Raw genomic sequence first — 12,485 nt, forward strand, 5'->3', positions numbered from 1 at the left:
GGGGGGGGGGGGGGGGGGGGGTGGTAGTGAAGTCAGTGTCCTCTGAGTGTCCAGCTGCCAACTCCAGAGGAACACTTAAAGTCTTCCCTAAACCTTCATCTTAAATTAGATTAATGGAGAGTGTCAGACCTGAACACAGCCTGACAGACACTACTCACCCTTCTCTGCATCATTCAAGTGTGTAAATGTGAAATTTCATTATTCTAAGAAAAAGCAGATGACACGGTTTCTCAGGCAACAATAATCTTTAGAGCCCAAACTGTACTAGTTTTTGCTTGCTGTATTTATTTTAGAGCATTTTCTGTCAATGAACATGAATTAAATTTTCAGGGTTCATGTGTTCATAATACAGTGAGGCTGACAGGATTACAGCTTCTTCACTTATTAATCAAATAATCATTAAGGTACTGGCTTTAAAAAGCAGCAGGGTGGTGAGGAAGACGTGACTCTGCTCACCAAACAGCAGCGTTGATGATCTTCATGACACACTCGTTGATACACTGACAGACGTTGACCAGCGGAGCTCCTCGTTCTCCCATCCTGCCCAGCAACAGACCTGCAGCGACAGTTTATATTCACACTGATCATCTGTGGAGATCACACTGCAGGAACAAAGAATATCAGAGTTTTGATGACGACACACTGAATAAGATTACAGCATTACTGATGGAAATTTACACATTAAATTTAGATGTAAAAAGTTTAGTCCCATACGTGTCAGTTCAGACTTGAGAACAGACTCAGACTGAGAACCCTAAAGGTTTAGTAATAATCAGTGAGGGTTACCAAAACTGATTTACTCCTGTCTGATGAGATCGGTCCAGTCAGTCATAACCAGCTGCATTGCACGTGGCAGCAGCTACAAGGCAACGTGACTACATCTGATAGAACCCAAATCATATATCTCTACTTCAAACCAAGATGAGATCAAATGTTCATATAAACACCTGTTGAACATAGTACAAGGTGAACATGAAACGTAGAGCAGCTACTTTAAATAAGAGGTTTTAAGAAGTATTTCCTTAAAAATCCATACAGTCTAAAGGTAGATGTGCATGTGTAGTTTGATTATAGATCAGGTCTAGGTTCTATATTAATACTGTGAACGTATCAAAGTCTCAGTCCACAGAGAAATGCACACAGCCTGTATTCAGACACTGAGCCTTAAAACCAGCTGTCAGCCACGACGGTCTCAGCCACGACCCAAATCCCGCCCACCTGGACCCACCATCCAACCTTGCAGGATTTGGTTTCTCTGAGTGTTTACCTGAAATCTGTTATATTATTATTGGATCACTCAGAAAACAGCCAATCAGAGGAGAGGCTCAGAGCCTCCTCTCTTCTGATTGGCTCACCGACCTGTTGTTATAGAGCTCCAGAGAGAAGCCTGAGAGAGGAGATGTAAAACTACACTGAGATGGTTTTTGGTTCTTAAAACCACAAATATATCTTCTTATGGATCAACACTTCAAATAAAACACAGAAGAAGAGGAAAATATGGAGCTTTAAAATTCTAATTATTGTCTTGATGGGATTAAAAACCTGAACTCATAACATAAACTGAACAAACTCCACATGCTGAGGAAAACTTTAAGATGCAGTTAGAAAGTCAGGACAAAGCTGGTAAGTGGATCTTGAGTTAAGATTGTTTTGTCAAACCACTGTTTCCGAGTCAAGAACAAACAAGATCAATGATCTCCTGTATTAATCCTGTATTTAGCCTGTGCAGAAGTCCAATAAACTGAGCTTCAAAAACTTCAAACTCTGACATTTATATAGAGATATTAAAAAAATGTAGAAATTTAAAAGAAGACATCTTGGATAGACCCTTTCATCTTCTTTTCTCAGACATGAGTGACATCCTGTAAACATCAGAACCTGATAAAGGAGTTTTCCGTGTCAACCACTGATGTACTGAACTGTCCTGCTCACCCATGGTTGCAGAGAAGATGACGATGCCAAGGACATTCATCTGCTGGCTGCTTCCGGGACTTGTCTTATACAGGACCTCCGGTGCTGGCGTCAGCTCCAGGTACACCGTCCGACCTTTAGGGTCACTCTCATCGGGGACGATGTAGACAAAGTTGGGCTGGATGGTTTTGGTCGGGACTTTGAGGATGGGAATCAGGTCTGTTTTGTACTGAGGAAACACAGTCGGATTTATTAGAGGAAGAAAGGATAAAGTGTTTGGTCTGAGTGTGTCTCAGCTATTCTCCTACCTGCTGAAACGTGGCCTCGATCAGATTAGAGGGAACCATGTTTCTGTTGGGGAAAAAGCACCAAGGATTTTATTTACTGAAGAATACGACTGCACAGATATTCAACACAAACAAGATCAGCTGTAATTCAGACTAAAGAACTGCTTCAAGAAAGGGTTAACCAGTTAGTAGCAGGGTCAGTTAATGGTAATAAAGCCTTTATAAATTCTTATAAATATCTTATAGTTGCTTATGAGTGTCTTATAATCAAATGTGCTTATGATGCTATTACTAACATGGTAAATGGCTATGTGTAGCTTTTCTCTGCTGCTGAACGCGGTTTCTTGCCAGGAGGAGGTGGTGGTGATTGTGATTGGACAAGAGCTTCAGCCATCATTGTGTTTACAAGACAGGATGTTATAATACATCCTCTGAGCAGCTACATGTAAAGGGTAGACTGGACGCTACAGTGATTCACTTTTGGAAAGTGATGAGACGAGCCGTGGCTAGCTGGTTAGTATGCCAACTTCAGTAGAGGAAAAGACGTGATAGAGACAAGGATTATTAAGCAATTTAAGGTTTAAGGGATGGCTATGGTGTAACGTGTTGTCCTAGATGCCATCTTAACATTTCCTAACGTTGCAGTTCAGTTGTCTACTACGGCAAACCAGTCGTTCTCCTGTAGGACAGGGTTCTACAGGGGGCATTGGGGAGTGTAACCCCCCACATTGAGACTTGGAACATCAGTGGCTCCGCCCTCAAGTCTCTGCTCCTGTGTACTTACTTTTTACCTTCAGAGTGATTGAATTACACTGTGTCAAGTATCTACGGATGAATGCTAATGTTAGCTAGTGTCTGACTTTAGCCTTACATTATAGTTTATTCTTTGTTCTCACTCAAGAATTCAGGAGTTTTACCTGTTGGGTGACTGAACAATATTAAGTACTGTACTTAAGTACAATTGTGAGGTACTTGTACTTAACTTGAGATTTCCATTTTATACTATTTTATTTTTCTACTCTGACATTTCAGAGGGAATCATTGTACTTTTAGTTACACAAGTTAGATACTGTAAGGACTGTAACACTTCACTGAAAAACCTACACTGTGCTGGGTTCACTTTTGCCCTAGAGAAAAAGTTGACGCCCTTATTGTCCCTGTATCATTTGCGCTCGGCTGTAGTAGACGCTTGGGCTGAAAACGGTGGGAAGTGTCAAGATAGAATCTACATCATCACGTCACACCGCAGACGTCCCTTCAACTGTCACCGCTTGAAGTCCCCATTATTACAGATTACATTCCCCCATGAGCAGCATCTGGTGACAGGTGGAAGGAAAATTTCCCTTTTTCTATTCTACGTTTTATAAATATGTTAAGAGAAGAAAAGTGACACTGGACAACAGGAGGATAAACACAGCAGAATGAGAAGGGGAAACAGTCCAGATGAGCTGACTTGAGGCAGAGGTCAAAAGTCAACAAGATGATGCTGCGTCGACCTGCTCGTGAGACCTTCAGTTGTGGGCGTGTTTTTCGGACGAGGCACGAGGGCGCAGCCTGCCAACGTGCCGCAGCAGAGATCATTACAGCCCACCGCCGCTGACTCAGTTAATCTGTCACTTATCCCCGCAGGATTACTAAAAATACACTGATCAGCTCCGTCTGTAATTGGATTGATTTGTGAGTGTCGGTTTGTTTTCTATGTTTTGTTGAGCTCAGTGATGTTCAGTCAACTGTCAGACAGTCAAACCCTGCAGGATAAGAATATTTTCATTACCTGTTTATGATATGTCAAGAAACAGAGAAAATTGTCAATGTGACGGATTCAAATGTCTTTGTTCAATGAAGAGTCCAAAACCCAAAGATATTCAGTTTACTGTGACAGGAAGCAGCCGTGTGGTCAGCAGTCAGGTACATTTGAAGACTGAGTGCGTCACAGCGGTGCGACTAGACCGTGCGTCCTTCTCAAACAGGTGGATCCTTCGTGGCCCAACATATCCCAAGATTCATTGCATGCTGCTAATGAAAATAATATGGCAGCAAACAACACTCACAGAGAGCCTGAGGATTACACTGTTAAATGTCAGTATTGGGTTTCAGCTCAGTTCAACATCTAACGGTACAACTGTTAAAACCAAGGACCTTAAAACTTCAAGTTTTTGTGATACAAAAGTTACATGTTGTCAGTGTTGCTAGGCAGCTGGAGTAGAGCTTTATGATGCATCAGTAAGGGCGTGAATAGCTTGTGACATACAGCAAAAATCCTCCGTAGACCAGATTGCCTCATTTTAGTTCGGCCTCTGCAGTCTAAGAAGGGCCGCACCTTCTGAATTGAGACACAGCTCCTGACTTAATGCAATTTTACTTCATTATTTCATGAGAGGAATCTTACCAAAGTCGTCTTTTTTTTCGGAGGAGGCTCAGCGTCAAGTTTTTGTAAAAAAAAAGTTGTGAAGGTTGCTAGGCGACAGGAGCAGCGCTTTTTAACAAACGGTAGGGGCGGAAAAAGCTGGGGACGCGAAGTGAAAATCCTTTATAGACCCTACTCTCATTTCAGTTCAGCCTTCATGGTCTATGACGGCTACGAAGAGCCACATCTTTGTAGTCCTCTGAAGGATGTGGCCTCTGGATTGGGACACAGCTAATATGAGCATTGACAAAGGGTCAGGACAATTAAGTGTTTCGATAACTACACATCTGCTGCAACCATGTCTCCGAGAAATTAAACTGCAACAGCAACCACCTGCAGGGTCAGACCATGCACCTGATGCACTGACACGGACCATCAGACCAGAAACCAGAAAAATCCCAGGTCTGACCTTTCTTCACCTCTACACATTCTATACATCCACTTCCTGCCTCACCTGATAAGGTCGAGCAGGGCGTCGGCCGAGGTCATGACGGGCCCCCCTCCCAGCCGGTTACTCTCCATGTCCGTCCCCACGCCAGGTTTGATGATGACGACGAGCACGATGCCGACCACCACGGCAATGAAGGTGGTCCAGAGGTAGTAGGTGACGGTGAGCACCCCCATGCGACAGCACGCCTTCGACTCCATCGACGACAGACCCGACATTAAACTGCACACAGGAAAGAGGGGGAGTCAACGGGAGATCAAGTGACCACATCAGAACTGATGTCCTGCTGTCAGGAAATCAAACAATATGCGATCACGCTGTGAAAACAATAAGTAGTATTTGGTTGTTTCTTCTTTAAGAGGCTTTTAATTTAACAAAGTATTTTCATCAGGGTGTTTTACAGAATGAGTGAAACCACCGCTTCTCTGTCTTTCTACATCGAAACTTTGACTACAAGTGTATTTTGATCTGCGCTAACCTGCTGTTGGCATTAGTTATACTATCGCTAGACATTAGCCCGCAAGCCAGCAAGGAACATATCGTTCAAAAGAAAGACATGCATAACTTGCTAACACACAATATGTACCTCCTTTAAAATCACTTCAGTGGTGCACGTCAGCCTCTTGCGACTGAAAAGAGTATTACAACAACAATTTGTTTTCACCTGTTAAAAAAGTAACTTAGAACTTTTTCAGCTATTTTCAAGTCATAAACACAGGAGAGAAAATACTTCAGATCAGACTTTGAAAATTAATTTTGATTAACCTTATTTTTCTCCCTGGCCTCTCAGAGCTTCTGTATTATAATGTTCAGTTTGTGTGTTAAAGAAGTGATAATTCATGTGTCGGCTGTCATCATTTTGCAGGATGTAGTCTGTGATTCTTCTGTTATTCAGCCTACCCTTCACTGATATACGTAAGAGGGGTGAAATAGAAACACCTGTTCATATTACGCAGTACAGTTCAGCAGCACCACAAACTGCAGTAAAATGAGCACACAACTGAATCCACATGTCTGTGAAACGCAAACTGAACATTACAACCTTCAGGAGGGTTTATTACCGGACTGCTGTATTAGACTGACTTAGTTTAGCTGGGGCTCCTAATAAACCGACCACTGAGTGTATATATACTGTACTCTACAATAAGGCTGAATCTTTGTCACCAAATAAGAAAACACCTGTAAACAGTCACAAGCAGTGCAAAAACTACAAAACAAAAGAACTAAAAAATCTAAAAACTCTCATACTGAAATAGTCATTTGCAACCTCTTTGTTAAACTATTGAAATTATAAATCCAGAGAGCCTCTTTTGGAAGAATTTACTATCAGGCCTCACAGGTCCTAAACTGTCCTTATCAATAAAGAAAAAAAAAATCCCAAATGTTGGAGGGGAGTAGCCCAGTTTAGAAAAACAAGAAGAAAGAGAAACGTTCATGTTTGCATTTACAAATAGCAGATAACTGCATATTTCAGGGAAATCTTTCAATTGTGGACACAAATCCTTCTTGGGTGTTACTCTTTAGATAAAACACATTAGCCACTGGAAAATTCAAGATGGCCACCATTTCTAGTAAGGAAATGTTGTTTTTAGTTCATCCACTATTTTCTCATATGAATAATCCAGGTGTCAAATCAATCATTTAAACAAAATGTAGAAGGCAAAATTTTGTACACTGTAATAAAGCCTAGTGAGCTAATGTAAGACAAGTAAACAAGTAAACTTACAGAACTTTTGGTTCATCATTCATAATAAATGGTTTTCAGATACATTGTGTGTTATGCAGAATTTTTCACATCATATGTTAGAAATTAGAAATGTTGGGGTTAAGGTTAGCTCTGAGGAAATGTAAGAGATGTAAATTTGAATACTCACAGTCTAAAACAGGGTTACATTACAAATTCATTGAAATCTGTGGGTAAAATTCTGTGGTAAAATATGTGTTTCCAAAGCCAAAAAATGGCAGCCACCTTGACATTTCAAGTGGCTGGTGGAATTTTCAAATTAAAAACATAAACATATAAACACACTAATTCTGGCGCTTGTATTCACATCTGAATGATTATTGCAGTTATCTGCTGCATCAAAACTGATCTGAGGCTGATAAATAGAGAAATAACAGTCCCAGGTTTATTCCACATCAGTTATCTTCACTAAAGCAGAATATCAACCCTGACCCTGTTTTAGTTTTTTCAGTTTATCACATATTTAGTTCATATTATTCTGGTTTGTTTTAAAGTTGTGTTTGATCTATTTGGTTTAATAATATACAAAGTCGTATGAGATATTTATTTTTATCATTAATCTGACATCTGACAGTTACTTTCTTCAGTAATCACTTGATTGTTCAGTGTAGAACACGTATGTTTGACCAACAGTCTGCTGGTTGTTTTTCTGGGTGTCGGAGGAAATAATGAAACTGTCAAACGCTAGTGGGAGTTAATCCCAGCATGGACATGGACCTACCTGGACGTGATGAGAGGGAGAATGAGCATCTTCAACATCCTCATCAGCAGCTCTCCTGGAAAAGAGAAGTAGATCTTGGCCTGTGGTGAGAAATGAGAGAAATGTTTTCATGTGAATGTTCACATCAATCATCATCATCATCATCATCATCGTCATCATCATCATCATCATCATCATCATCATCATCATCATCATCGTCATCATCAGCAGCAGCTGGGAGCTACAGTTCATCCTTCAGTATGATGCCTCCATCACTGTGGTCCCTCAGATTCTGCTACTGTGGTGAAGCTGGAGGTTGAACTGATAGATCAGCTGCTGTGGTTTGTCTACTGTAACAGCCGCTGAGGCTCATGGGTACTGTAGTATTTAGAGACAGAAATAGACCAACCTGAGGGGGAAAATGAATAACATCTATAGGATCACACTTCAACTTGAGGAGGAACTGAAGTTATGCGTTGCTGCTGTTAGTCGGGTTTGTTATGAAGGAGCCGTGAGCAGTTTGCTGGGCCCCTGATATCAACCTCAAACCCTGAAGGAACTCTAGTCTATTTATGTCCAGGCATTTAAAGCTGCACTTATCAATACATGTTATATGAATAATGAATCAAAACTACTTGTGAAACCCACAGGGAATTACAGAGTCTTTAACTCATAATTACAATAAAAGATTTCAAAATAACACGATGCTTTGTTGAAAATAAACTTAATTATATTGATATTTACATGGATTTTTATTATATAGGATAGCCAATTAAATCAGACAGTACCATGGAACATCTGGCTTATCAAATGTATAACCATCTTAATCTTTTGATCATGAGGTCCAGATCTCATCATTATGACAAGTCATAAGTACGAGATTAAGTCTCCAAAATGTTTTTATTTCTACTTTCTCAAATAAAATGCACTTCTGTAATAATGTCATTAATATGTTTTTATCTTGTTAATCTGCCCTCAAGAGACCAAAATAAATCCATTTACACAGCTTCATTTTCTTAATCTTGTGCATTTGCTTGTTTTTAATGTATTTTATCACTACAGTCTTCCTGAGTCTCCTGATTTTATGACTTTGTGAAACTGATATTTTTACTTTTATTTATTCAAATGAGTTTTTATTGTTTATAACACATCTGTTTTTTAAGATTAACTTACAAATGTGCAAACGTGCAGAAAAATAAGCAATAGAATATATAAAATATAAATGTACAAAATACAACGAGATAATTTAGTTAAATCTGAGTTTAAAAAAAAAGATAAATATAAAGGAAGCTAAATAACCCTCCTCACTGTTGCTTATTTATTCTTCCTCCCTCACTCTGAGCTGAGCACGAGACACGTCTGCAACCTGCTTACACCTGAACCTGGGAAACTACCTTTTAACACCAGACAGATCCTGTGAATGTGAAAGACAAAGTCCACATGTGAAACCAGATCAAGTGTTTTCTCCGTGACCTCCATGTTTCTGTCCACTCTATATTCAGCTGCTGTTGAACTTAGTCTTCCTGAGACGGATCAATTCTTCCTGGAAAGACAGTTCACAGAGAAACAGCACTATTTTTAACTAAAAGTCCAAATGCTCAGTATATTATATATGATTCATTTAAAAGGCTTTAGTGTGAATAAGATTAGGACGTTCTGAGAATTTTTCACCCAGTCTGATGAAGATCATGGTCATCAAAGTTAAGATTTAAATTGATCTAATGCAATAAATTGACTTTAACTTTAATTTAACTCTTAGCTCTTGTTTTTATTCAGTGCTGTAGCTCTTTTTTTTTTCTTTGTTAGTGCAACTAATAACTATTTTTATTATTGATTAACCTGCTGAGTTTCACGATTGATTGATTCATCATTTCATTCAGTCATTTCATTCAGTCGGGAAACAATGAAATATGTTGATACTGGATATTAAGCAGTTCAAACATTTCCTCCTTAAGTTAATTTAAAAAACATAATCAATTGGGAATTTGCTTTCATGTAAAATATACAGTAAGTCTTAATAATGCTTATTATTTGCAGGGTTGAAACATTATTTTTTTTTACTGATTAATTGTTGTTGTTAAATGTTAAATGTTCTATTCTATTGATTCTTCTAATTATTTTCTTTGGTTTTGAAAATAGAAAAAAAGATATTGCCTAATAAAAGCTTGTTATAGCAATTTTTTAAACTTATTTTAATGATTCATGGTTCATTTTATGTCTTTTCATGTAAAACACTTGGTGTAATTTCTTTGTTGTAAAGCACTTTGTGCTACATTTCTTGTACGAAAGGTGCTATACAAATAAAGTTTATATTATTATTATTATTATTATTATTATATTATCACCATTATTATTATATAAAATCATTTTTAAATTATTTAAATTCTTTTATTATTTATAATGTTTTTACCTGTAAAGTGATTGTTTACTAAATGCCAATGAAGTGATTGTTTAAGTGCTAATTCAATTAGCTCCTCAACTATTTTCTGTAATTTATTTTCCCAAAATGTACTGTAGGTCTAAAGTTGAGTTAAAGCTATCGCCACACTGCTTGGGATAAAATTCCTGTTTGAAATATTGATTTTTTTATTTAATTTTTGTTCACTTATTTGAATTTAAATATTCTGAAGTCAAAAATAATGGAATCAGGTTTTAGGTCCCAAAAAGCTGCAAACTGCCTGAATAAAATACAGTGTACACTACCTTGGCGTCTTTATCTGGCATCTGTATCTGTCCTGTTTTAATCATTTAATTCAGTTGTAGCTCCTCAAACTCATCCCTCACTGAGAGGAAGAAAGCGACGAAGTGGCTGATAGCCACTTATTGAATGGAGGGATTAATGACTGTGGATTTGACTGGCTGCAGTCTCTCTGTGCTTGTTAATGCTCCCTGACACTGTTTTTTACAGGAACAGCATGTACTGCTCAGAATGAATGGGTCAGTAGCTCCCATGTTGATAAGGAAAAAATAACTTTAATTTTAAGTGCAACTGTCATTAAAACTTTAATTACCAAAAGGAAAAAAATAAATTACATTCTATTGATTATTGATATTTGCCCCAGTTAGCTATTGTTGCTCTTCACTCATTAACGTTTACAGTGATAAAAGGGGTAGATTCACCGTCAGACTTAAAGTTACTTGTTAAACAACAGGCAGACAAAAACAGCCTCTCACCTCTGGCCAACAATCGTCCATTTTCCTAAAATGACTAACTTTTGCTGCCACATTAGCTAGTTAATTAAGCTAATGCTAGCTGGATGAATTGGTTGAAAACACTAGCTGTCTCTGGTTGATTTTTTTGTTTTAAAACAAGAATCTCGTAAAATAGTTTGACCTTTGCCTTTGAAGGCTTTATTAGCTATGTGCTAACAGACTGAGGCTAAAGCTAACAGCTCTCAGCAAAAGCCATACTTTTGTAGTGCAGTATTTAGTCGTTGTGTTATTAGTACAATAAGGACATATTTAAGATCAGACTGTTATTTTATTTTAATATCAATTTAATTAAGGTTTAATTACTTAACTTACTTTTTTGTATTCTAAAACAGTATGTTTCACATTTGATGTTTCTGAATGAGGGCTAACCGACGGGTTTAGCTACCGTAACTGCTGGAGTGTAAACTACCCCAAGAGCTACAAACATTAGCCACTCTGACAGCATCCAGACTATACAGCTACTGTACAGTGGACATGCTTTTAACCCAAAACCCAACAAACATAGTTAACTAATGATATACTAACCAGCTATGCTAGCTCTTGCTGCTGGAAATTGTGCTCAGTTACTACGCCCTTTGACATAGGGGGTTTGGCAAACAGTAAATTCCAGCAGTAACTGTTAACTGGTCAGGGAACTGGAAATTTGAACCTAAGTTTAAAGGAAAGTATCAACATATGAGCTTCATGGGAAATTTCAAGGTAAGTATCAACAGGAAATTTAAAGGAAAGTATCAATGGGAAACAGTCAAAGGAAAGTATCAATGGGAAATTTATGGAAAAGTATCACCAGAAAATGTATAGTATAGTAAGTATCCATATGGGAGCTAATATTTCATGAGTTGTTCTTAATGTGAAATTTTAAGGAAAGATTAAAAAAATCTTGAATCCTGAATCTTAATTGGAAATTTAACAGAAAGAAACAGGAAGTTTGAAGGAAAGTAAAAACATGAGCTGAAATGTCCATTATAGCAGGTTGAGTCTTGACAGGTAATTTAAAGAGAAGCATCGACATGGATGTTTGATGGGAAGGTATTAGGTTTATCTGGGACATTTTAAATTTGGTAAATGGGGATTTGGAAGTTCTCTGCAGGTGAATCCTGGCCTGAGGTGGGTCACCCCGCCATGTGAACAGTACCTGTGTGGAGAGCTGGGTTCCTCTCAGCATGAAGCCCAGCGTGCAGCCGGTCAGCACGGCGATAACCGACAGCGTCAGCAGCGCGTTCCTCTTACAGAAATCCCTCACGTTCCTGCTCAGATCCCCCTTCACCGTGACCCGGAGGAAGGACTTGAGTCGGTCCCCCATCGTCCTCCCTTCGTTTCCCGGGTCATAGGAACTGTGCAAGGAGCGCGCCTCCTCCTCGCCGCTCGCTAACAGAAGGTCCTCCATGCCTTCCAAGTTTTCTGTGGTTCTTCTGTCTGCTTGTGTGGGCGGCTGGCAGGATGACAAACCTGAGCAAGCCAAAGACGAGCGAAGCAGTTCCACTGAGGGATTAACTCATCACGGTGTGACTAGAGCCAACGGCAGCGCTGCAGGGCGGCTGCAGGCGGGCAGGCAGGCGGGCAGGCAGGCAGACTTACAGGGACTAAGAGGCTTAAGGAGGTGAAATAAAACCTCACACGCCTTTGTTGTGGCATCTGGTCGTGCTCCTGGACCTGGTCCTGTTGTTGTTAAAGTTTTACTCCTTTTGGCTTAAGTGCCGGGGTCAAAGAGTCATCAGAGGGGTCAAAGGATCCTGCAGATTTACACGGAGCTGTTGAACTCTCTCTTTCAGTGA

General features: G+C 39.2%; 1 protein-coding gene across 1 annotated transcript in view; it reads right to left on the minus strand.

Annotated features, from left to right (window-relative positions):
• The window catches only part of LOC111671653 (excitatory amino acid transporter 5-like), an 18,286-nt gene extending 6,157 nt beyond the window's left edge, over positions 1–12,129 (minus strand). Inside the window, exons 1-6 of the mRNA XM_023428791.2 lie at positions 11,846–12,129; positions 7,519–7,598; positions 5,060–5,275; positions 2,220–2,262; positions 1,933–2,140; positions 457–556 (exon numbers count right to left, since the gene is read on the minus strand). Of these exons, the coding sequence (XP_023284559.1) occupies positions 457–556; positions 1,933–2,140; positions 2,220–2,262; positions 5,060–5,275; positions 7,519–7,598; positions 11,846–12,097 (899 nt within the window). The 5' untranslated portion in view covers positions 12,098–12,129. The remainder of the gene's footprint in view (positions 1–456; positions 557–1,932; positions 2,141–2,219; positions 2,263–5,059; positions 5,276–7,518; positions 7,599–11,845) is intronic.
• Positions 12,130–12,485: the final 356 nt, after the last annotated feature.

Source organism: Seriola lalandi, unplaced genomic scaffold (assembly GCF_002814215.2).
Source record: "Seriola lalandi dorsalis isolate HSWRI2012SDOR001 ecotype SW California unplaced genomic scaffold, Sedor1 jcf7180002054885, whole genome shotgun sequence".
NCBI lineage: Eukaryota > Metazoa > Chordata > Actinopteri > Carangiformes > Carangidae > Seriola > Seriola lalandi.